General features: G+C 43.6%; 1 protein-coding gene across 3 annotated transcripts in view; it reads right to left on the bottom strand.

Moving 5' to 3' along the window:
- drp2 (dystrophin related protein 2) overlaps window positions 1-26,890 on the bottom strand; it is a 174,134-nt gene that overhangs the window by 12,827 nt on the left and 134,417 nt on the right. For 2 of the 3 annotated variants that reach the window (XM_084041078.1, XM_084041077.1), the window contains 7 exons: window positions 25,281-25,438; window positions 20,542-20,708; window positions 18,653-18,764; window positions 14,684-14,820; window positions 11,953-12,018; window positions 4,793-4,858; window positions 454-603 (listed from right to left, as the gene is read on the bottom strand). In XM_084041078.1, the coding sequence (XP_083897204.1) occupies window positions 454-603; window positions 4,793-4,858; window positions 11,953-12,018; window positions 14,684-14,820; window positions 18,653-18,764; window positions 20,542-20,708; window positions 25,281-25,438 (856 nt within the window). Of the gene's footprint in view, window positions 1-453; window positions 604-2,419; window positions 2,518-4,792; window positions 4,859-11,952; window positions 12,019-14,683; window positions 14,821-18,652; window positions 18,765-20,541; window positions 20,709-25,280; window positions 25,439-26,890 lie in introns of those variants that run through there. The other variant, XM_084041079.1, reaches the window with a different exon arrangement.

Here is a 26,890-nt window from a genome sequence, read left to right on the forward strand (position 1 = left end):
GGTTCTCAACCTGTGGGTCGGGACCCCCAGGAGGGTCCCCACATGATTTTGGGGGGTTCCCAGATGACAGTGAAGTGACAATTTAAGGACTTTTAAGACCTTTTTAATACCTCAAAAAGAAATAAAAGAAAAAAGACCATTACTGCATCAGAAGTAATCAACAAACTATACAATAAAAACTGGTGAAACATTGGCCAAATTGTCAAATAATGTAATAATTTTGTTTTGAAAATAGACGATCTACAAGCTCACAACACCTCGCAAAGCAAGGCGTTGTGAGCTTGTAGATCTGCTATTTTCACAATATTTATCTGTGGAACCGAAAATGTAATGCCTCAACCGCTACATTCCAAGTGCTTGTCTGGATGGGGGGGTTCCACGGTTCAAATATTATTCTTTGGGGGGGGTCGCGGCCCAGAAAAGGTTGAGAACCACTGTCTGTACACCACTGACCGGTTCTCATTCTCCAGGCGGGCGAGGGTGCGTTGGAGCTCGTCTTTGTCCTGATGCTCAAGGTGGGCCAGCAGCAGGTGCTGTCCGCACGGCGAGTCCTGGTCCAGGGCTGGGCTGGAGGAGTGACGCAGGAGGTAGTGATCTTCATCCCTGAGTCCCCCACACAGGAGACAGCACATTGAGCCATGAGCAACACAGCCGCCAGCAGCAGTAGCAGCAGTAGCAGCAGCACAGAGCAGCAGAGCCAAGGACACAATGCACCGGGCACAGTTGGACATGGGACAGGAAGAGACGTGCCAAGACAGAGCAGCGCAGGACAGAAAGGGACCACACATTACACAACAGGGCAGCGTTTCGGATGAAACAGAGCAACGAAGCATCGCAGTCTGTCATATAGACGACGCAGCCAAAGTTAACACGAGATTTCCCATTCGCCAGCTGGAAATCCGTTTTTGACAGCTAAGCTGTTGAATAAATTCTACCCGCACAGTATCTACTGACAAAGTGACATGGGCCTACAGCCACGCCGAAAGTGGGTACAATAATTGCATTATAATGGGGTACTGAACTAACAAATAGCAATTTGGAAGCAAACATGCTCACACAAATAGCCCAGAGTTAGTGGCACGCATGCATGGGTCTGTGACTTTCACAGACCGAATCATTTAGGTAAGATTAATGACGTTAATGTCATGATCGAGCAACTTGGGTCTTATATCTTGTAGCCTTACAACAGAGATTTATAGCCATATGGAACTCTAGTCCATGGATACTAGGCAGGCTGATTGTGCTTACAGATGACCAGATTCACTTTAATCTTTGCTCCATATGGTTCCACTAGCACCCCAGCAAGAATGATTTAGGCTATAATTGTTTGTCAGTCTGGAATCCTATATTGTAGAATTTATTTACTATCTAGGCTCGAGACAATGCCAGACTGGCAATTACCAGCTGATGCAACCACAGTGCAGAAGGATAGAAGAGAAAAGAAAGGAAGATTAAATATAGGGCAGACTATAGCACGAGGCCGGCCATGCAGCAGCCAGAAGCATAAAGAGCACATACTGTAGAGAGCCATACAGCAAGAAATGAAAAGAAGCACTCATAGACAAACGGGCAGGCTAGCAAGACACAGGATACACGAATATGACAGCACAGAACAACATGGCTAGACATACAGGGTTGTGGGGGAGATGAAAAAATCAATAGAGAAAGACACATACAAACGGGAGAGTCTCCAAGAACACCTGATGGAACCAAATGGCCGACAAAGGTATACAAAGTGTAGACGAATATTCAACAAGGCTGTTTCTCGATACCAAGAATGAAAAGAACAGACTTCTTGGAAGCTCCAACCAACTTAACTTGGGAGAACGACCATGAGACCAGAGAATATTATTGGCTTAAGTTATATTATGCCAAAAGCCTGGGCAAATTCTTTAATCTACATTTCAGAAACAAATTGAATGAATACTGTCCCTACACTGTACACATTTTATGCTGTTATAATTTGCTGCAATCTGTGATACTTCCAATTAACATTTTTAAGACTTTGCTGTTGTTTATACCCACGTGTATCAGCCTACACTTATATCTACTGCTGCTAGAGATTACAATGCAGTCCCCACATTCACTCTGTTGCATGCTCTGCATTTATTTTAGACTGGCCGTGTATCATTATACGCTTGTATAACCATGTCTTGCCTTTCATGTTGCACCGTGGTGTAGGAGAAAATCAAATTTGTTCCACTGTACTTGTGTACACTTGTCTATGTTTGGAAAATGACAATAACGTTAACCTGAACCTATACCCAAAGACATACAAAAATGCCTTATCTAAGAATAACAACTTGTGTAAACATATTCTAATTGCAGCCATCTGGTACAATTATATCTATATTACCATTATGTGGAAAATGTCAAGATTAAGTTAGCACTGACAAGGCCTTCGAACCTTCACAAGCCTCATGTGTTCTTTGGAGAGCCTCCCATGCACACCCACACACGTTTTTTTGTCAAGTTCCATCCAAATAGCACATACATGCACCAGGCACCAGAGACAAGCTGCAGCAGCACTGAGGTTAATTAATACTGACAGACAGGTACATTTCACTGTAAAGTTAAATATAGAGATGCTATAAACAAATCACAGACCTCATTTCACGCACGCAAGGCAGGCACACGCACGCACGCACACACACACGCACGCACGCACGCACGCACGCACGCACGCACGCACGCATAAAACACAAAAATACAAAGACTAAAATGGACCACATCAGCATATCTGCATACTTGGGATCCCAAAAGGATCTTTGAAAAGAAAATCCTGGCTTGCAACCTTGACTTTAATGTAGTCGCTTCAAAGAGGCAGAGGGTTTAAAGCAAGATTCTATGTTAAGCACCTGTGCCCCGACAAAATGAGGTGTAAATTGCAAGATACTGTTGCACACCCGCACTAGTCCTTGAATCATCTGATCCCAGTACCTCTTACTGTTCTTTAGAGAGGGCTGACCTCATTGACTTCCTAATTGATTTCAAAGCTCCCAATCCCTACTCTTCTGGCCCACCTCACCCCTCCCCCACCCACACAGCCAGCCTCCAGGTCCTTGAAACACAGTGTGACACTGGCGCGCAACTAACTACAAATCAGGCATAACGGTGTTAGATTATATTTATAACTGTGTCTACTAGTGCTGATGTTTTGGAATTTTCCTTTTTATTTTGCAATGAGGCTCATTTGCATAGAAAGGGGTATACATATTACTTAACTGAAATACGCGCAAGCTGCTATTTGCTTGGCACCGCGTGGGCTTTAATGGGCGCAAACGCTGCGCAATACTTGTGTCCAGCACAATGGTGCTATACAGGATGCATTATCAGCGCGCAATGTGATAGTGCCCAGCGCTAACGGCCCTGAATTAGTCATGGGTGTGTTTGGGGCGTTACATTAATATAAACCAATCAGGGTGTCAGGTGGCATCACTCACAGAATTCTTTTCTACATTACAGTCATTTAGCAGACGCTTTTATCCAAAGCGACTTACAATAAGTGCGTTCAACATAGGTAGGGAACAAAACTACTAATCACCAGAAGTCTTAAATGCATTTTCTGCAAAAACAAGCAACTACCTTTTCTACAGTAGTGTTGCCTTTGTGCATGAAGTGAAAGCACACAAGCTTAAAATCTACGAGCAACATTTACAATGTGATATAATGATGTCAGGAGACGTGGGAGAAAACAAAAGCTCTCTGCTCACCGAAACATCAACATTGAAACGAGAGAAATCCAAACGCAAGTGCATGGCCGGTATTGCTGTCTCTGTAGCCTAATTGTCTCTAGTCCAACAGACATCTGTGATATCTTGTTATATCAGTTTATTCATATGCTCATTCTTTGACAGTGGGAACGCACTCTGTGCCCTGCACATTTGGGAGCCCATTTGGGACATTGATAATGACCTTATTGTAGTTACAGGGACAGATAAGGAATGACAGGAGGATGGATTCACAACATTCTGACACGATAAGAGGTAGGCTATTTGAGCACATGAATAAATAAAATGTAGCTGGCTGCATACAGAAATAAATCCTCTCTCTCTGCAAGCCATAGCCTTTGAATGACTGGTCATAAATCATATTTGATACACAGAATTAACAACCACACTTTGCTGATTACAGAGAACTTAAAATTATAGTATCAGTTCAAAATTGCGCCTCACTGCACCAGCCGATAAAACCAGCATTGTGCCGTAGCGCCTGACCACACCTTATTTTAAGACCTACACACCCCCCCACACGCAAAGTTGGCGGTAGATCATTGGTATCTGGGTGCAAGGCGTGTACATCGGGGGGAAGATACTGTAGTGAACCTTGCGCTGCCGATATGTGGCTTAGCAAGCGCTGGCGTAGCTCCGGCGGAAGATAGGGCCCTCAGAATCAATGAACACACACAAGGATTTTTCTGTGTGGAAAAGTCCTTTTGATTCTATCCTGAAGCGTGTGCACACATGCACTGCCATGGGTCATTTTCATTATGTGGAGAAAGGCACCTTTTGCTCCCTTGACTCTCAGCCACCAACACACAATTAAAGTGTTGAGGATATAAGCACAAAGAATTAATAGCACACGTGCCTGTGCACATACATACACACAGTACAAAAACACACACACACACACACACACGCATGCACGCACGCACGCACGCACGCACGCACGCACGCACGCACGCACGCACGCACGCACGCACACACACCAACGAGCCAATCCCAAGGGTAAATTGTGAAAGGCTATGGGTGTAATGAGACAGTTTGGTGTGTTGGGGGGGCTGTATACTCACAGGCTTTCATCAGGAGACAGGCTGTCCGTGAAGAAGGAACAATTCTGGCTCTCCATTTCTGCCAGTCTACACACACACACACACACACACACACACACACACACACACAGACAGAAAATAAGGGAGGAATACAGTGGAGTAGATGAGTCAGATTCACTGTTGGGAGTACGTTCAGATCATAAAGAAAATACAAATGCTGTGTGGGAGAATATTGCAGGATATGATGTAGATTTTCAACACAAATGGATTGCAGCAATGACTAGCAAGTGCTGCTTAACAATTTTCACACATAATTCATTATAGGCTAAACGTATAGGCAAACTTGTTTTGGTAGATCTACAAGCTCACAACGTGTCACAATGTGGTACATTATGATCTTGTACATCGGCTGTTTTTGAATTAAGTATACATTAGGGTTTGAGTGGTTACCTCTCTTCTGGAGGAGAGAGGTAAAGGCATATTGACTTGCATGAAGCATTCAGTGAAAGGCTTTCAGGAATCCTTGAGCAATGCTGCCTTTCAGCACCATGGACAGCGTGGGTTTTTATGAGCAGTTGGAAATTCACAGATGAAATGCTGGGTCTGGCTAAGGACAGCGCCTCTGAGCCCAGCTGTCCTTTACGTCCTTTGACAGCGCAGGGCACTTTCACTGTCTGCACTGTGTGTAGTGACTGCTGATAAGCCAGCCGTTTGAGCATACTGAATTTAAAACGGCTTCATTGAGGGAAGCAACGGGAGTTTGAAAAATCCTTTCCAGGATTCATTTATTGGTCAAATACTACAGTAACTCAGGAATCAGTGGGGCAAATTTGGGTATTTACCCAAAATGCTTAACATAGTCATACATCATCATACCATAATCATACATTTCCATGTACTGTATGAGATTCACACAAAACTGCTTTAGCATGTGTTGCTGGCCGGGACAACCCAACAAAAAGAACAACACACAACAACTGACACAAGATTGCTGCAATAAGTACTGGAGCATACAGGACTCACAATGAAGTACATACATTCAGACAACAGACGCTATATGCTGTAGACAGCAGATGCCCAATTTGGGACATTGGGCATCATAAACTTGACCTTGACCTAAACTCACCGCTTAATATAGAGGAAATAAATGATGTTGGACTGTGACTATCATGAATATGAATTGTAACGTGTGGGACTAACTGCAAGCAATGGTGGGCTTAATGAGAACACAGGTTTGCCAGTATAACGCATGGCATGATCTTTTAAGAACAGAAATCAGTCACAGAGACCCAGCAATGTAATGCAGAAGTATGAAACAGGTTTTAAAGTAGTCGAAGCATATCCCACACACACAACTACATTACAGCACCCACCTCCCCCAACACACACACACACACACACACACACACACACACACACACACACACACACACACACACACACACACACACACACACACACACAACCCTATACATGATGCAGAATCTCATCAGCTGATGGAGCGGGGAGGGACAGAGTGGGGAGGGGTCACTGATGTACAGCTTGTCAGAGAGATCCATATTACATCTTCCGTTCCTCCTTCTCGTCACCTCGCACTGAGCCCAGCACACAGAATATATATACAGCCCAAACCCTCTGCTACTACAGCAGAGCTGACTGCTCCTCCTAATTCAATCAGTCCAGGCTGTTTATCATGGACACCCTGCACTCCCAGCCAGGGACAAGAGGGGGAGAGAGGCACATACTGCCTGCTGTGTGTCCGGGTGTGTTGTGCATGGATACGTGCACTCGCGGCAAAAACACAGAGTGTTCATTTAAATGTGAAAAGTGTAAAAAACAGAGTTCCGCAATGGGAACATGTTTTATCTGTGCGGTGGCAGCATGCACAATTGCAAAAGTTTTCTGACTCTCATCTGTCCATTTTTACACTTTCCGAGCTCCTCGCCTGAATGTGGATGTGACTGAGAGAGTGCAGTGAAAAGCATTCCTGACAGATTCCTAGGAGGAGCTTTCTTCTTTGCTGTTCGTTCTTGCTCAGAGAGAGAGGGAGCAGAAAGAAAGAGAGAGAGAGAGAGAGAGAGAGGGAGGGAGGGAGAGAGAGAGAGGGAGGGAAAGAGAAAGAGTGCGTGACTTTTTGTCTGTCTGACATGTCAGCAAATGTGAACTTTTACAGCAAACCCTAAACAACAAATACATAATAGAAGACAGCACTATTACAATGGATTTACACATTCTCTTCCACATGGCTGAAGGACACGTCTCTCTCTGTAACACACACACACACACACACACACACACACACACACACACACACACACACACACACACACACACACACACACACACACACACACACACACACACACACACACACCTTTATTATGAATATATGTCATTCTCCATTCTCCTGTACTTCATTGTGTGGCCTGCCAACTCTCACACCTACTAGCATTCTTGATGCCAACTTGTTTTTTCCATTAGCACTGAAAGGAAGCTGTGACAAGGACACGCAGAGTGAATGACGAGAAGTGATTTTTGCCTTGATGTTATGTTCTTATTTTAATGGAGGCAAAGGGTCTCGGAAGAAAGAGAGCAAAAGAATGAGGGAAAGAAAAGAAAGGAAAGAAAGAAAGAAAAACGTTCAAAGATCACAAGGATTATGCTGTAGTCAGTTATGCATACTGCCACCGTACAGATAAAACACACTCCAAAGCAATAATAAGGACTGTCTGATCCTATTAGGACAAGTCTCAGATCACAGTAAAAGTGGAGTGTGGATAAACGGCCCCATTTCTTTTTTCTTTTTCTTGCTCATGTCTGTTTCTGCAATTCATTCATTTGTATTCACTATAACGTCCTGCTGTTGTACAGAGACCAGTACATCATTACTTGTCAGCTACACTCTACAGCAGTGGTTCCCAAACGGTATGCCAAGGCACACTGGTGTGCCATGAGACAAGTGTGCCTTGGGATTTTGTGACAACCCCACATTATTTTTGCAATGTATACAACTATGTAAAAGTTATGAATTATTATTTGTATTTTCTATGTCAGTTCTTTGTGCACGCTCATCTCCCAATACAGAGGCAAATTCTACACCCCCAAATGAATGTGTTATCAATGTGTCATGCAACATACTGCCCATTTGTACCCACAGAGGTCCATTTTTACATGTTGTCCATGGTACAGAGTTTTCACTAATTAGTACCAACCAAGGTGGCAAATTCAAGTTTGATATTTTGAAAAAGTCCTACAGCGTATATCTCAAAAACATGAATATGATGAAAACACTTTGGTGGTAGCTTAATCACAGTTATCAACTTTCACTGACACCAGGATCAATGATCAATGATCCAAAGAACATGTCTACCAATAGATAGACGGATAGACAGATAGATGGATAGACATATAGGTCACGACATGGCTAAAAGGTTGTCTTGGTATGATAATGCTTTTCAAAACTTTCCCTTCATACAATTCCATATTGTTTTCTCTCATTTAAACATATTGAGAACACAAAATCACTTGAGTTTGTTTTTTGTTAAAATTTCTTTGAGGTTGTTCATATGAGAAATTCTAAAACATTTAAGATTTCCAATCATTTTGCAAAGGCAGCACTAATAGATATCGTAAAACTTCAGACTTATGTTTTGCTCTTCAGTTACATTTTGTATACTCCTTTGTGGTATTACTTTGGATGATTATTTTGGTTATTCCACAAATAGGGAGCCAATGACACTAGCGATGGCCTGGGTGTCATAGGGAAGGAATGGACAGACGTCCTGTGCTAGTAAGTGTGCAGGAAGGGTGATTTGCCGTCAGTTTCCTAGGGCAAAATTGCAAGCAGTGTCTAAATATGTGATGTCTTTGCAGTACACTACAGTTCGGAGTTGTCTCGGGGCACATCCATGATTTCGGTGAGGTCGCTGTTTTAATGGTTGCTTTCTCTGCACCAGGCTTTAGTGCATAAATGCCCATCCCAATCACAATAGCTGCATGAAAACTCTAGGGTGCAGTTATCTAGTTTGTTATGTTGTGAGGAATTTCTCCAAGTATTGGATGTTTGTTGCCTCTTGTTGCATCCGAAACTTTGCATGCCAGTAGGCCAAGGAAGAACCTCGCATTTTTCAATTTGGCCTCATGGTGGCGTTATATCAGCCCACTTCAAGTTTTTGCCTATAACTCTTGAACCGCAATGGCCCCGGCCATTTGTGTCAGACTACATTTTTCAAATTCTATTCCAATTGACTATGACTGCCTTCCAAATTTTGTGGACACTTGTGCTCCAAGGAGCGCACTTTTGTAGTTAATTTTGTGATATTCAAACTTGAGTAATGAAAATATTGGTACATAAGATCTTACAAAAACCTACTGAGCATATACTGTGATAATGAGTACTGTATAATACAGTATATGGACCTACAAACAAACTGGTACCGAAGAGATTCTGCCACCTCAGGTTGTAACAAATTCTCGCCTGGCCCACCACAGACTATAAGACACAAGATAGTTAAGAGCCATGTCCATTGCTCCCTGCTGTGAAGCCACATACAGAAAAAGCTGAAGAACAAAGTTGCTACAAAACAACAAAGACATTACTGGCGTGCCACTGAAATATATTCCACTGCAGCAGAGACTTTCAATTTCTTGCAGGTTCCGCGGGGCTCGCAATTAGCCATTTCTTTTCCGGTGGACATAGCTCACTTTTTTGTTCTTTTGTTGCTAAATTAGGTCGTTGTACAGTGCAGCGCTCATTTTTCTATTTATCCATTTAATTTCGGTAAGGGCCGCTGGCAGATTGTAATGGGCATGTTGTGCCAGCTAAAGTTTCCTGGGGCCTCAGCCTAAGCCAAGAGACCGTTCCAAGCAAATAATTCTAATTGCCAACAAATGAGTCAACGTGAAAGAAGGACTTAGTAATACACGTCAATATCAAAAGGAGGGCCTTGAAGGTAAAAATGTCCGACAGACAGTGGAGAGGGGAGAAAGAGGGTAATCGAGTGCGAGGGAGGGAGGGAGGGAGAGGGGTGGGTGGGTCCATGGGGCAAACAAAAGAGGAACAACAACAGAGGAGGGTGAAGGAGGGGAGACAAGATAAAAGGTAAAGAGGACAAGCATGCCTGCTCTCTTGATGTGTGAGCTTGCTGTGCTCTGGCAGCGTGCAGAACAGTTGTGAGCAAGTGCCTCAGGGAAAGAATACACAAACAAAGCATCTCTCTCTCTCTCTCTCTCTCTCTCTCTCTCTCTCTCTCTCTCTCTCTCTCTCTCTCTCTCTCTCTCTCTCTCTCTCTCTCTCTCTCTCTCTCTCTCTCTCTCTCTCTCTCTCTCTCTCTCTCTCTCTCTCTCTCTCTCTCTCTCTCTCTCTCTCTCTCTCTCTCTCTCTCTCTCTCTCTCTGATTGGAAAATCAGTCGCGAGACGGAGCAAGCAGGACGCTTTGATCGGAGTGGCACCAGTGACAACCAGGAACAGACTGGGTGACGACCACGAAGAGTGTGGTGACATCTGGAGAGACAGCGGACGGCCGGAGAGACGGCGACCCAGGGTGGAGAGGGTTGGCAGCCCAAACCACGTCTTCCGTGAGGAAGAACATTTTTGCTACAGGCTGCTGTGAAACCTGCAGGGAGGGTTTAATCCATCAAGGCAGAGTGAGATGTTTGTGCCCAGCAGCAACGACGGCGCAAGGCACATAAAAGCCTCCATTTCTGGTCAGACGAGGGAGGAGCCGGGCCTGGAGCCAAACCACAGTGCCTAGAGCCTCCTAGTGTCGCCAACAGCTGCAACATCAATCATTTCCTGGCCTGGCATTGGCCGGACTGATGGCGTGGATTCACTCACATGCGTTCCACACCGTGTGTGGGTGGATCCGTGTTGTCGGCCCAATTAGCACTGTCTCTTAACTACCCCCAAGAGACAGTGGGGGCAGTAGCATGCCCCCACTGTCTCGGGTCGGGTCGCCTGGAGGAGGGTGTCTGTTACAAGACCCGAAACACCCAGTGACTCCAGGTAACAACACTGATGATGTGTCCAAGTGCATCAGTCGATGTTTTATTGACTGATGTTGCCGCGGTACAAGTCGACGCGCGGCCCGGTCGGACGGGGCTTACCGTGAGAAACAAATGCTATTTTTATTTATGTATTTATACATTTTCGTCTCGAGACCGTGGGGGCAAAGCTAAATCGCAAAGCTGACGGGACTCCTCGGGGTCCCCTTGCCATCTCGGCAGCCGGGACCTCGAGTAGAAACGGCGATGGCGTCACTCGCCGAATGAACAGCCGATCTGCAAGCTCGCAGCTAGCTTGCCAGTTTATTTTCAGCGGACGCTAGGCGTTCGTCTTTTAGCCGGCCGCGGACGGTGCACTCGCTTCGGGAGGGAGGGAGCGCCCGTTTTGTAGTGCAGGCGGCGACGTCGAAGAAAACAAGCGCTCCTTTTTCTGACTGATTTTCCAATCCCACTGTATATATAGAGTATAACATTACATGCCTGAAATAGGGATACCAGGGTTAAAGTGGTTAGAATTATTATTTTGCTGAATATCCTAGTCATTAATCATAATTATTAATGATTTTATTAATACTATTTTATCACAAAAATATAGTTTAAAACATGTGTTCATCTGTGCCATATGTTGGTCAAATAATATGTAAAGGTCTGTGTAATGTTATTGTGCCTGGAGGATGGGGAGATACAATAGCTTGTACATTGTTCTACTTAGTAACCATGGTGTAATGTTGAGGAGACGAGTGCAAAGAGCAACAGACGAGAAATATCTGAGGTGACTACACAAACTATATTGTTACATCGTTACCACAGCATACGGCGCAGACAGGCCGATTCCTGAATACACAATTACGATCTGATCACTTGCCCATAACAGCGTGGACACAGTCAGTCCTAAAGATCACATTTGAGACACAAATCGGATTTGTCTGCAGTCTGAACAAAGCCTTTACTCAAGTCAGCACTCAAGCCTGATCTCAGTACAGAACGTGGGCGGATCAATACTTCAGTCGGTGTGTGGCAAAGACCAATAAAAGGAGTCAGGCAGCAGAGAGGGCGGGTTGAGACAGGTGAGAGTGGAGTGGGATTTGGAGAGGAGGAGGTCTGATTTGGAATGCACAAGGTGGGTGACAGAGGAGTGTGTTGTGTGTATCTATTAAGCTGCACAGTGATGCTCATACCTGCTGGCGTAATGCTCAATCCTGCTGTGCGTGTCCGCATGGGGCAACTTGGGAGAGGAGCACGGCCTGCCAAGGAATGAAACACACACACAGCAAGTCAACATATACGGTGCCAAAACACTGACAATAGTCTCTGTACGTGTGCAGTGTGGTGTATGAATGATTTTGTACACACGTCTGTGCAGAAAATTGGCCCGTTAACAGTGAATTCCAATACTCTATATCCTCACGTGTACTTCAGTAACAACTTGTCCTGATGTGTTCATTTTGACGATGTCTATTCTAGAGTATGACTTTTCTTTTCTTTTCTTCTACCAAAACAATCATCGAAAGCATCGTCCGTTGTGGGATTCTAACACATGCCCTGGCTGAAGTATCAAAGAAATACATTTAAAAAAATGTCAAGGGGACAAAATACTCACATTTCTTTTTGTTATTTGACACAAATCACAATTGAAAAATGTCAGCACAGAGCCTCCTTCAAAGTGTTAAAAAAAACAAAGCTCTGCTCACTGGTTTTTGCTTTTAGCACTCCACAGAAAACCCCACTGTTGAAGCTCAACCTCCTTTCCCAACCCAATTGCCCTGAGGTCTCAACAACAGCGGCTGGTGCATAAAGCCATGAAGGTGATGGGTAGGAGGGATCATCCATCCCTACAGACTTCCCCTTTTTTCTCTCTCAAAAGATAGCATTTTCACTTCCCCTTGGCTTGTACTGTACTCCCTTGTCGCTGCTGTAGACGAGCACGTGTCTCCTCCGATATACAAGTTGTTAGCTGCTTCTTTTCACTTGACTTGACAGTAAGGGGTTTCACCAGTAGGACATAACACATTTGAATTCACTATCATGCCCAATTCAGCTCCCCACTGAACAGGCACCCTGGCCAATCTGTGAAGTCGCTAGTGCAGTGACAGAGATATCCCTCCCCGCCCGGCTTCCCTCCCACGATTACCACCAATTGTGTTAGCTGAAGCACCCATCCAAGCCGGATGCACCGGGGAAGGTGCACTCCTCCCATGTATTGTATAATCACAATTTGCTCTGTTTCCTTCAGGTAGACCATTCCAAAAAACAGACTTAACCATTATAAAAAAATCTCTGGGTTTTGAGACAAACAGGACATGATTCGGGACAACTGCTCGTAATTCAAGACTGTACTGAATGTTTTGGGATGTTATGTCTGGTCACTCTAACTGTACTGCACTTGTATTTATTTTTATTGTCTCCACTTTACAGCAGCCAGTATAGAAATGTTCCTTTGGAACAATAACATTCATCTAATCTAACTAACTAACAAACATTATTATTTACATACACTGTACTATAATCTTTGATAGTTCACTGTAGTTAGGTGAATAAGAGAGAGAAGAAAACCAAGGTTCCAATCACGGTGGGGCTCAGTAGGTACGTATAGCGCCCTAGATGGTTCCATTGACATAAAGTTGTCAATGCCCTTATTTCATTTCTCCTGGACTACTGTAGCACCCTCTACTCAACTCTCAGCAAGGGATCCATACACTGCCTGCAGTTGGTGCAGAATGCGGCTGCCAGACTAGTTGCTGGGACTAGAAGATCAGAGCACATAACCCCGGTACTAGCTGCACTGCACTGGCTGCCAGTAACCTTTAGAATGGATTTTAAGATTTTATTGTTAACTTTTAAAGCTCTTAACGGCCTGGCACCTCAATATCTTGCTGAGCTGCTGGAACCCTATGTGCCTGTCCATAGCCTGAGGTCCTCTCAGTCGGCTCTACTAGTTGTTCCTAAATCTAGGCCGGTGACCAAGGGTGACCAGGCCTTTGCCATCAAGGCAACTCTGGAACAGCCTCCCATTGGACCTCAGGCTTGCTAGCTCCATAACCATTTTTATAAAAAAGCCTTTTTAACCCCCTAACGGCAGAATTGATGCATCTATTCTCACTGAAACTGTTATTGTGTGTTGCTGTCTTGTCATCCTATTATTATTTTTTATTGTTTATGATTTATGATTTACTGTTTGATTTTAAGTTGTAACTTTGTTTAAAAAGGTGCTATACAAATAAAGTTTATATTATTATTATTACTGGATGGGAGGCTGACTTCCTCGACATGAGACATTTGAGGATGCACTCCCAAATGAGTTTTTAGGGTGCAGAATGTCAGCGTAAAAGCAGTGTATGTATGATGGGGGTCAAAAAAGCTCTTTATATAATCGCTACCAGTTCCACTAAGCACTGTTCCCCGATACAGTATCTTAAAAAAAAGGAGAAAAAAAAGAAAGGCATGAATTGAAATCGCACTTTAACACATCGAGCTCAGTACACGTGTATATCCAAACGTAACACAACACTAGCTGTAATTCTTTGAAGAGTCTGCCTTTGAGAGTGTCTGTGCATGCAAGTGTGACTGTGTGAGAAGAGACGATGATGGGGAAAAGAGGATGGGAAAGAAAGCGCCAAAGAGATAAAGAAATAGAGAGAAAGAAAGAGAGACAGACAGAGAGAGAGAGAGAGACAGAAAGACAGAGAGACAGAGAGACAGACTTATGAGTCAATGTGCACATGTTGGTGTCAGATTGACTTTGTAAATGTTTTTCACACTCTTAGCGTGTGTGTGTGTGTGTGTGTGTGTGTGTGTGTGTGTGTGTGTGTGTGTGTGTGTGTGTGTGTGTGTGTGTGTGTGTGCTGTGCGCGTGTGCGTGTGTGTGTGTGTGTGTGTGCACACGCATGCATATTATTGCATTTGACTCACGTCTCGGAGCTGTCAGCCTCTAGCACAGACTGAACTGGCAGGTATCCTCGCTGAGGGTGCTTACTGAAGTACTGCTTCGACCTGAACTTGTTCTTCAGGGTCTTGGCAAAGTCCCTCATCTTCTCTCCTGAGGTGGTCTACCGTAGGATTGTGTGTGGAGGGGGGGGGGGGGCAGTTGGAAAAGTAGGGAGATAAAGTGCACCACTTAAGGACTCTTTCAAGTCAAACTAGCTGCCCCCAGACAACCTCACCCCTCCCCATTCCCTCCCATCGCTTGCCCCGGAGGCTAATCCACCAGACCACTGCCTTTGTTTCCACTCGACATCACTCCAACAGCTTTTTCCCCTTCACCTGCTTCTTAAGTCTATGCTTTTCATCTCAGGGTAACATCTCTCTCTCTCTCTCTCTCTCTCTCTCTCTCCAAACACCTACACTCTGTCTAATATGCTCCATTTCACAGTTTTTATGTTCTACACTCTCTCTCTATCCCTCCTTCTCGCTCCTGCACTCACCCTCCCACCAGCTCAAACTCTTTTTTAATTTCAATTTCTGTGATTGTTTTGTCTCTCCCCCCACCCCCCCGTGCGTGCGTGCGTGCGTGCGTGCGTGCGTGCACGCACACACACACACACACACACACACACACACACACACACACACACACACACAACTGTGTTGATGCATGTTTGACTGTCACCAAAGTATTTGTGGAGCTGGTGCAGAGGCCTTATATACAGTAGGTCTAGCAAAAGCCTGAAAATGGACAATGCCAATGTAGTAATCAAAGTTCTTAATTTCATTAGAGCCAATGGACTCAATCAGCAATTTGAAGCCGTTTATGAAAATATTTCTTACCTTCACCCTGTGTCTCTCCGTTTCTCTCGCACACACACACACGCACGCACACGCACGCACGCACACGCACACACCCACCAATAGAAAGCTTCCAGAAAAGCTAGCTTGCTCCACTTAAACCAATAACTCTAAAATATTATCCAGTGAAAGAAAAAGAAAATCATTGCCCAGATGGTCCTTTGCTGTGATTGATTAGAATTGAAAACTGGCACTGCCAATACAAACTCAAGAGTCTAGAGAACTACATAAAGAGAGAGAGAGAGAGCGAGAGAGCGAGAGAGCGAGAGAGCGAGAGAGCGAGAGAGAGAGAGAGATACTTTGTCGAAGTCTGCAACTCCGTTACTGTGACCCTGTGCACGTTGTGTTTTAAGACTTGGGCCTTATTGAGGTTTTACGCTCAGCATGAACTACAGATAGTGCTTTATGTGAGCACTCAGCGAGCCAAAACACTGCAGAAGTGCTGAGTGGTACTCGATCTCTGTGTACCATTGAGCTGAACCAGGGCTGTGTAAGCATACTTAACACAATACACCCGATAGTGATCTCACTATCAGGAGGGGTAGGGGTGCATAATCCATGCCTGGCACAAGGTACAGTATAGATAGACATGCCAGAGTTTCGCTTGAATATATACTGTACTGTATATATCGAATAATAATAGACATTGAATCCGCATGGGAAGGGCGTGGCTCCAATAAGGACCTCAGACTTCATGTGGCCAGCCTGTGACGTCAGGCGTCTTTAACGTATACATGATGTAATATGACTCCAAATGTTAGCAAAGTTTCAGTCAAATCCGAGCCCCGGATATTCTTTTGCCTACTGCCAGTGTGCACAAGAGATTTGCCACTGATCCGTCCAGCGGCTTGCGAGATTAGCTCACAGACACACAGAAACGCAGACGCACAGACCGACAGAAACAAAGACCAACTCTCTGCTGTACCCGTTTGTCTGTCTGTCTGTCTGTCTGTGTCCCTTGTATACCCATATACGTGTATCTATATGTGATGTCTGAGTGCGGACCAGCCAATACCAACTCGGGACTTCAATCTAGGGGGTCTTGAGCTCTGCAGTGTTGTTAGCTCCGCTGCAGTGGTGGAAAGTAACAAAGTACATTTACTTAAGTACTGTACTTAAGTACAATTTTGAGGTATTTGTACTTTACTCGAATATTTCTAATTTCCAATACTTTTACTTCTACTCCACTACATCTCAGAGGCAAATATTATACTTTTACTCCACTACAATTATTTTAAAACTTTAGTTACTAGTTACTTTTCAGATATAATAAAACATATATTAACCACTTTAGCCCTATTTTATACCTAGGCTATTTGACGCGTTGTGAGCTTGTAGATCGGCTATTTTCAAACATTTAGTACTTTTACTTTTGGTACTTTAAGTACATTTTGATGCCAATACTTTTGTACTTTTACTCAAGTACATTTTGAATTCTGGACTTTTACTTGTAACAGAGTAATTCTATATTGCTGTATTGGTACTTTTACTTAAGTAAAGAATTTGAGTACTTTTTCCACCACTGCTCCGCTGTCACGCTGCAGTGTGTCTACATCAAGCCCCCAGAACCGAGAGGTAGCAGTGAAGCGCATTGGCATGCTGGCCGTTCATAGGTACTGCAGCTTATTACGGCTGGGGCCAGACACATGAACGAGCGAAAACGGTTTCGACCAATGGGCTCGACTCGTGAGCTTGCGCAAGAGCTTGCGTACGGGGATGTGCACGGAGGTGACGCAAAACACGTCACATAGGACCCAAATAGGCCACACCCGTCACATTTCCCAATCCAGAAGAAGGGGTGAAAAGGGAGTATGCGCTGGGTGAGCAACTCCATACAAGTGGATGGGCGGAGCGGAGATTTCCGGTGCCCTCTCTATTATCTCTAGGCGGCTTTCCATATGCATGGCCTCACCCTACCCCACACCACACCGCCCACTTGTGCCTTGGTTTCCACTACAATGAAGTGGGTAGAGTGGTGTGTAAGTGGTACTAAACTGGTGCCTAAAAAGTACCCAGTCCTGGGTAGGCCTGAGCTAGGCCAAGCTGGGCCACGTGCACAGGTGATTTGCATTTGTATACAGGACAGTTGGCCACTCACCTACATTCCATTGTTAGGCAAAAATTTACATTACAAATGAGTGTGAATGACCGGAGTCTGCTACTCATACCTGTGGATTTGAGCGGGGGTACTTTTGTGTAATGGAAACGGTAGATATTTTGATGTGGTGTAGTGTGGTGTGGTGTGGTGTGGTGCTTAAGCTGCAATGGAAAGGGGGCTTAAGTTTTACATACAGTAGGTGGTGCGTCCTTTTCCCTTCCTGGCTGTGTCTTTGGTTGGCTCCCACAGTGTCAGTTTGCTTGCCACCAGTTATATATCAGAGGGCGTGCTAGGATTTTAAATTGCTGGCCAAAACGTCTAGAATGTTTACAGTTTACCGGACATCTGATTTTAAAAACGGCCAGCTGTTGTGAAGTCTCTTTAGGCATCTGTGTAGAATGCTTCATCTTCAAATGCATGTGCATTGTTGTTGTTGATTTGTCACAGCTTGCATTTGACCTTGTTTTCAGTTACTACACAGAACTTCTCATACAATGCGTGCCAATCTCTCCATCTCTGTAATGCTGTGTATCACCGCCCCCCCCCCCCCCCCCTTTTGAAAGTGAAAGCGTATCTGTGATATGCGTGTGTGTGCGTGTAGGTCTGTGTGTGTGTGTGTGTGTGTGTGTGTGTGTGTGTGTGTGTGAGAGAGACAGAGAGAGAGAGAGGGATAGAAAGATATCCAAAAAGTAGAGAGAGAGACAGTGTGTATTTTTTTACTGCCCAGGATATCCAGAGGAAATTATATTTTTCGGTATTTCTCATGAAAAACAACAACAAAACACAGTATTACTGTAGATTATATCATATTATTTATAGATAGATAGATAGATAGATAGATAGATAGATAGATAGATAGATAGATAGATAGATAGATAGATAGATAGATAGATAGATAGATAGATAGATAGATAGATAGATAGATAGATAGATAGATTCTGAGTTTGAGTGCTTCCTAACAAATGTTTAGTGGAAACACTTGCAGCAGATGGTCTTACTGGGGTGTAGTACTCCATAATGGGATAATGCAGCTTCTTTCCCTTGGTGGTACGGCCAGTGAGGAAACAGGTCTGACAGATGTCCACGTTGAACTGCTTCAGACTGCGATACCTGTCATCACATAAAATAGAAATATAATGGCCTCGTTGAGTGTGTGCTTCTATGTGTGTGTGTGTGTGTGTGTGTGTGTGTGTGTGTGTGTGTGTGTGTGTGTGTGTGTGTGTGTGTGTGTGTGTGTGTGTGTGTGTGTGCATGTGCGGGTGCATGCAAGTGTATTCAATATACAAAATCAGTAACTCTGACAGGCAAATTCACATAGAATGGATTACGCTCGATGATAGCGCCATTCATTTGCGAGTCAATAGCAAACTATCTGACACCTCTTACGCTAAGCTAGTGTTGAAGCTAGTCCCAGGAAATTAATCAACATTGATTGACTACATAACCTATTTATCGGCTAAAATTAATAAATTGTTTACAAACAAGCTGCAAATTATCCTGCAACGAGTCCGTCTGTACTTCTCTCCGACCCATCAACACCCCTTGGGCAAAGAAGCAGCTGGCATGTCGATTCAGACCACCGGCGGCTAGAGCTGTCCTGGTTGTTTATGTATAATGTTTATTTGTCTATCTATCGATCTACAACAGCCAGTTTAAAACATTAATATTCACTGTGCATACAGCAGGTGGTTTCTGTCAGGTGTGTTTCTGTCCACGGCCAACGATAACCGCACAGGGCTGGCTGTTAGCGATTAGTGGCCAGCTGCATGCGCCCAGCACAAAGAACACACACACAGGCTGGACAAATGCGGACACTAGAATCTGACCTCCCATGAATGGTATTGATTTATACATTTTAGGTTTTAAATATGCAATATAGTTGCCCAATCTTCAATAATTTCACATGCACAGCTGCTAGTTAAAATCTTTGATATAAAAAGCCACAACTTACATACAGCAGTGGAGCACACGTGGAAAGCAAAGAACCTCTGGAAAGCATAGCTCAGTGGTGGAAAGCCTGCTGTCAAAACGACCGAAGCGTTTTTTCATAATCTTAATAAATAGACGTAAACGAACTGCTTCACAAGAACAATGTTGGTGTGACTAAAAGATTCGCTAGGGAATATATACTTTATATGCACAGATTAACAAGTAAAAATAAAAAAATGTGGCGCCGTATTTCCGGGGTTTTAATGCGGATCAGTCCGTTCTCTGACGAACGGAGAGATAGGTGCCTGTGGAGTGGTGGGTGGAGAAATCGGGGAAGAGGGGGCCAATTATTGGTTGGACCCTAGTTTTTGCTGTCCAGCGTCACAACACTAAGGACAAGAATTGAGACGCTCGTCTCCATAGACATGGCGCAGGCAGCGTCATGTGTGTTATGGGCGTCAAGGTCCGATTCACAACATATTGCAATGATGATCTGCTGGCTGAAACACAGTCATGAAGTTTTGCAGATGAGTGCAGTTTGCCTTTGTTTTGCAATTGGCAATTATCCATGGTGCATAAGTATAAATGGTTGAGTTGCGCGCGATACTATTTATTTCTGCGTGTTTGACTGTCACCAATGTGTTTGTGGAGCTGGTGCAGAGGCCTTACGTAGGTCTAGCAAAAGCCTGAAAATGGACAAAGCCAATGTAGTAATCAAAATACTTAATTTTATTAGAGCCAATGGACTCAAACATCAGCAATTTGAAGCCGTTTTGACTGAAAATATTTCATACCCTCACCCTGTGTGACACTAACACACACACACTAACACACACACACACACACACACACACACACACACACACACACACACACACACACACACACACACACACACACACACACACACACACACACACACACACACACACACACACACACACACACACACACGTACCTGAAGCCCTTGATTGGACACTGCTTGCATACATAGCACTTGGCCTGGTGCTTGGCAGACTCTGCTGCGGCCACCCTCTGAAGGACGGGCAGCCACACCATGGACTGCGGCTCCAGGCTCATCCACTCCAGGAAGTGGGACACCTCGATGGCAGGCTTCCCGGGGGCCTGCGGAGAGAAGGTGGAGCAGCAGGGAAGGGAAGGGAGGACGGAGACGGAGACTGTAAACAACCCAAATATAGACCGCAGATCTGGGCAAGTGCATAGAGTAATGAGAAGAGAAGGTGCGCTTCCCGCTCTTGGCTGCCAGCTGCACTGTGCACTGTAAAATTCTGAGTGTTATTTAAATTCTGAGAGTATGCTCTCAGAGTTCAATTATGACTCTAGGATTTTGCAGTGTAGTCTTACAAAGAGCCGTCTCTGGAAAGAAAACCCCACAGAAAAAAATGACTTCTCCGTGTCCTAGGAGGGTATTAAATCAGTGAGAACATCATTTAAATCCCCGTATTTGCTTTATTCTTCTTTTTTAAGGTTTTCAAAGTAGTAGTAGTAGAAAGAGCAGCAGTCTTTGCTGTTGTTAAAGCGTACAGCAACCACAAAAAAGGGGCAAAGAGTTCCTGTGATGCCTGCCTGCGTGTTTCATATGCTTGTTCTTCCGTTTGCTCGTGGGTGCGTGCATGCGTGCGTGCGCTGCAGTGCTTCCCGGGACAACCTGTTGGCAATGCCAGGGATAAGAAGGTATTCGGCCTGATAAAGGAACGACTCGCCAAGCGCGGAAAATCCGTAATGCGCTAAATTCTCATTAAGTGCGCATCAGAGATGCATTAAAAGGTTGATTTCCCCAGGGCTTTCTCCGCCGCTCAAGCGCAGCAGAATAATTAATGTGCGTGAGTGCACGCGTGCCTGTGAGTGCGAGGTTGTGTGAGTGTGTACTGTATTAGGTGCATGTGCGTGGCTCACGGGGTCTTTGTGGTGCATAGCAGTGTACAGTAGGTTCACGAGGGGATGAAGAAACCCCCGTGTGCACGCTCTGGTTGAGTAGCCAGCTTAGCCTTGGCATGCCTGGCACCTGGAGACAGCATTGGCTATTCTAAGCACGCCACCATGTTGCTAGTCAGCGTGCTGAGCAGATGGAGTCTTTTAACCGTATTTGGAAGCCTTGCGACTTTGCCACCATCAAAAAACAAATTTTGTCTTTAATAGGTGTATGCTGAAATGAGTCACAATATGTGCTCAATAGAAAACATTGACCAATGCGTGGCATTTCTTGCTGCAATTAACCACTTACAGTAAGCTTAAACTTCACAATTTTATACTTAAAAAAAAAGTTAAAGAATAGCAAAAATAGCCAATCCCATCTACTATTTTTGACAAATTTGGCATTTAAAAAAAAATCTTTGCAAATATTTATGGTGTCATCATGTTCCAAGATCTTCTCCAAGGACAGTGTTTTTACAGCACAAAATATAGGAATAGGGTTTACATAAAATATGTAAATCCTTTTTTGCTGTAACACAACATGCCAGAAACACACATCTAACAAAGACTACCAGATATACTTTAGTCCTGTACTGTATAATGAATTACTGATAATTGACCCTACTCACACAACAGCCATTTTGCTCTTGCAGGCCGCTCCCCAGACGGCCTACACAGGCATTTTACATACAAGTAAAACGGTTTGACATGTCAATGGAGAAAGGAATTTATTTTAATCAGTTATGGCCAATAGTGTAAGCTGTCTGGGAAACCATGGAATTAAAAGGTTAAGATTGAGGGGTGTCTGATGGCTTTTGTTGGCCAACTGGCTAGTTGGTGGCACAGACCATATTATCGTCACTGTTGGGTGCAGTGGCGTTCCCAGAAATTACATTTAGGGCAGGCGAGATTTTTTGTCTCTTTTTTGGAAAACATTTGCATCACTATAGGCGACGTCGCTCTGCCGCGTGAATGGACGAGGAGGTCCGACGGCCACTATTGTCTTTGGATTTTTTTCACTGCCTGTTTTTCAGTCTTTTACTTTATTTTCTAGGGGAGGCTAGATTTTAGTTGGGCCTGCCCTGCCTCTATGGTGGGTACGCCACTGGTTGGGTGGAAACTTTGTATGTACAAAACCGTTACTTTTCAGGAAATGTAAAAAGGTTCCAATTGATCTAATGTAGTCATTATTTAGTCACAAGCTCTTTTTTAATTGATTCAATGTTTACAAAATTTACAGATAGACTTAACCACTTTCAATGTCCCTATTTTGGGCGGAGTAGTGAACTGGTAAGAATTGCAGTTCTACAAACTCACAACACGTTGCATCGAAATTATTATTATTATTCATTTAATATTTTTGCATATTTTGTGTTATAATGTCATATGATAAGCATAAAGCAGGATAATCATTTATGGGGGGAAAAACGTTATTAAATATGAAGACACAAGGTTTCTGCCCAACAGTGATGCTATGCTCCTTCGAGAAACATAGCTAAAAGCTCACAAAGCATCAAATTGTGATGCTCTGTGAGCTTATAGATTAGCTATTTTTGAAAATGTGTGGAAAAAACAAACTGTATATTGCAATAATGTGTGTCCCAAAATCCCAACTTGTCTCATGGTACACCAGTGTGCCTCGGCATACCATTTGGGAACCACTGTCTTAAAGGAGTAGTTCCCCCCACAAACGATTTATTTTCTATCAATTACACAGCCCATGAAGCCTTGAATTCATGGGGATTTTTTTTGTTTTTGTCGCATTCCTGAGCCAATAATTTGGCGATCACCGGCGGAGTCTATCCGCTAGGAGACTCAAAGAGTCTCTGTCAGTACTGAGAAGCCACCCGGTCATCGAATTATTGGCTCAGGAATGCGACAAAAACAAAAACATCTCAATTAATTCAAGGCTTCATGGCATATGTGTAACTGATAGAAATAAGTCATTTTGTGGGTGAACTACTCCTTTAAGCAACCCAGGTATTTTGAGTCATAAGAGTCATAAAAGCATATTGCAACGTGAGTCCGCTATAGTCGAATCCACAGAGCGAATGCCTGTAGCAGCGGCGTTGCGGTGCGGAGCGCCACTCCCGATTAATAATGCATCATATATTACATATTATGTAACATATGATGCATTATTAATGTGATGTAATGTTTAGCCTACGTCTAGCAACATTTCAAATAAGCTCAGAACAGGTCTTGATGCATTAGGGTACTGCAAAGTACATATAATAGCATAAGACGAACATTACCTCATTTCCTGAGCTGATCCATTTATAAACTGCTCACAAGGGTATTAAAGTCTTATTGAGTTGGAGACACAGTCAATAGAACATAATGGACTGAATTTATTTGAATGCTTCCTGGTTTAAGATCATTAATTTTTCAAACACAGCTCTTAGCTGAAAGTGTCCAAATGCCAACATTGGCTTTGGCTAATCACGTCACGTGTCCTCTTTCATCTGGACTAATACTCAATCCTGATTGATTGAAGTGATTTATTCACCGACGAGCTGTCATTTTGTGGTGGCAGCGAGTGATGTTTAGCATCATGTGAATGTCAGTCTGCTTAAATAGACCTTACATATTGAACCACTAGGATCATGGCCGTATGTTAATGACATGAGACCAGCTTGACATCCGTGCCTGCCTGAACTACAGAGACGCGCGTCATTAATGCTTTGGGCCCACAAGTTCAAAACTTTTAATCCCTATCTGATTGGATTACAGTTGGATTTGGGATAGTTCAAAACATAAAATCAGGATTGGGATCACTTTGGTATCCGATTAGATCAGGAAATTAAATCCAAGCTCTAATCTGGATCAAATTGTCAAAATGGGTAGTTTGATGAAACTTTACCTTGATCCCACAGGAGGGCTGGATTTGCACTGGATTACCAAAGCAAAACACACTTTATAATTAATTTTAGCATGTTTCAATATAAATAAGAGGTAAAGTTTGTAAATTTAAATAATACATCATTTGTAGCTTTTATGGTTGACAGTGTACACTTACCTACCTCTCCTTTGAGTCCTTCTTACCTTTAAGTCCCCCACACCCCCCATAGCAAGCCGTTCATACCTGAAAGACCCCCCCACCCCCCGACTATTCAGGATTTGGTCATGTTGAAAAGTTTGAATCTGGATCAGGGTCATTCTATCCTGAATTTCTTTGAAATACTTGGACAAAACTTAGCAGGAATGTCTGATCCCGGATCGCAAAATATAGGATTTCAGAATCTGATCCGATCAGATAGGGATTAAAAGTTTTGAACTCGTGGGGGAGATTTTTTTTTGTCCTCCTTACATTCGACTGGATGGATCTACTGTACATGTGTCCATCCCTATCAATTCTCTGCGTACTCTCTCTTTACTAACTTAGATCACAACATAAGGCAATCAAGTATAAATTATGGTAAATGCTCATCACAAGTAATCTGAACCAAAACAGGCATCCTGAAATTGCTTACTGTACAGTATGTTTACCATAAGCATCAAAAACATGACTTTTCATTTTATAATATGAAATCAAGTTGTAAATGGCACATCTGTTTACATGACACAGTACAGTACATCACTAAACCCATAATTACACTTCTAAAATTGAATTCAATTAACTTTTGGTTGATTGATTAATCGGTTATTCATTCATCAATTATTCAATTAACCGTTTCAAACCCTAATAGCGCTGCGTATGTACGTGCATGTACCTGTACACGTGCACGTGATTACAGTAGTGTGTGCGGGACATGTCCTCACCATGCGAAAGCAGCTGCGGACGCTGGGCTCCACGTTGCTGCCCCCGAAGGCAGCCACCTCGCCCAGCTGGCGGGGGATCTGGATGGCCTCGTGGAGCAGCAGGCTGAGGTGCCGCTGATCTGTCAGCCCCCCGGCACCAGACGCCTGACGGAACAAGTCTGCAAAGTACCGGGAGGGAGACACAGCGGGGTATCAAAATCAGCGTGAACGCGGCACCGTCAGATCATTCACTGTCTGTGTTGACAGCATGCACGAAAAAATCCTTTACTTGTCGTCCGCTCATGGTCGCAGCTGTCTGTATATATATACATACAGTACGCCTCCCTACATATGCTTGGCCAGCCCGAGTCACTCATTTGCCTGTTCTGTGCATGTCAGAATGGAAATGAGTCATTGCACTGCGAATCAGGACATCTGTCATTCGAGAAATGAGCCGGCCGCCTACCCATAAAAAAAGATTTTCTGATAAAGAACTCATTTCAGAATAACCTTGACATTTTCTCAAGACAGCATTTTGTCAACAACATTTTTTGATGATGAAATCCTCTGCTTGGCATATGAATCTAGCCTACCTTCAGTCAGATACAGAGGTGGAAATAACTACTAGTAGTACAGTACTGTACTTATGTAAATAACTACAATTATTTGAAAACTTAAGTTACTTTGCAGATTTTGATTATTATAATAAAACATACATTAACTTCAGCCCTATATACTGTATACTTCGGCTATTTTCAAAAGATTGTATACATTTTAAAACTCAAATGGGACATTTCTGCATGAGTACTTTTACATTTGGTACTTTATAAGTGCATTTTGATGCCAATACTTTTGTACTTTTACTCATGTCAATTTTGAAAACCGACTTTTACTTGTAACAGAGTATTTTTACATTGTGGTATTGATACTTTTACTTAAGTAAAACATTTGAGTACTTATTCCATCATTGGTTAGATACAGATGTAGGATGGTTTGGGAGACTGGGCTGGTCTGTTCACAGACAAAAGTCTGAAGGTTTCTACTCAGACTTTGAATGAGCCCTCGACTCTGTGGGAGTCGTGACTCGGGTTGCCAACCGTCCCTTGAAATGCGGATGTCATGGCAGCTTGCCAGTCCTGTCTGTATTCTGACATTCTCTGCTTCTGCTGATTGTCTCTTAGGTTGGAGCTGCATTCTACACATGGGAAGGTGTGTCGTGTCTATTACCTGGCTGCCTTCTATTCTGCAATCACATGGCTGGCTACTAATACCTGGCAGTGACCTGGCTCTGTGCTCAGTTAGTGCACTGGCTGGTGCTTCTACTATTAGGTCAGTTAAGTCTCCAATTTATATTTTGTTTAAGAATCTGATTTACGTCTGGCCTCTAGTAACAGCCTCCCACATAGCTCCAACCTGGACAGAAGACTTGGCCTGGAGATCTATTAGGAAGACTGTATGTTTGTTCCATGCAACGTGAGACGTTTGGACCAGTTCATTCTCTCTACTGGTTAACTCGTACCTCAGTTATTTACTTTGGCTTGTGAAGCCTGTAACTAAGTTGACTTTATTAAAGATTCTTACGTTTTGCATTCTACTAAGTCTCCTTGGTCTGTGTTCTGCATCTGAGTTCA

Source organism: Gymnoscopelus microlampas (assembly GCF_963454915.1).
Source record: "Gymnoscopelus microlampas genome assembly, chromosome: 18".
Classification (NCBI taxonomy): Eukaryota; Metazoa; Chordata; class Actinopteri; order Myctophiformes; family Myctophidae; genus Gymnoscopelus; species Gymnoscopelus microlampas.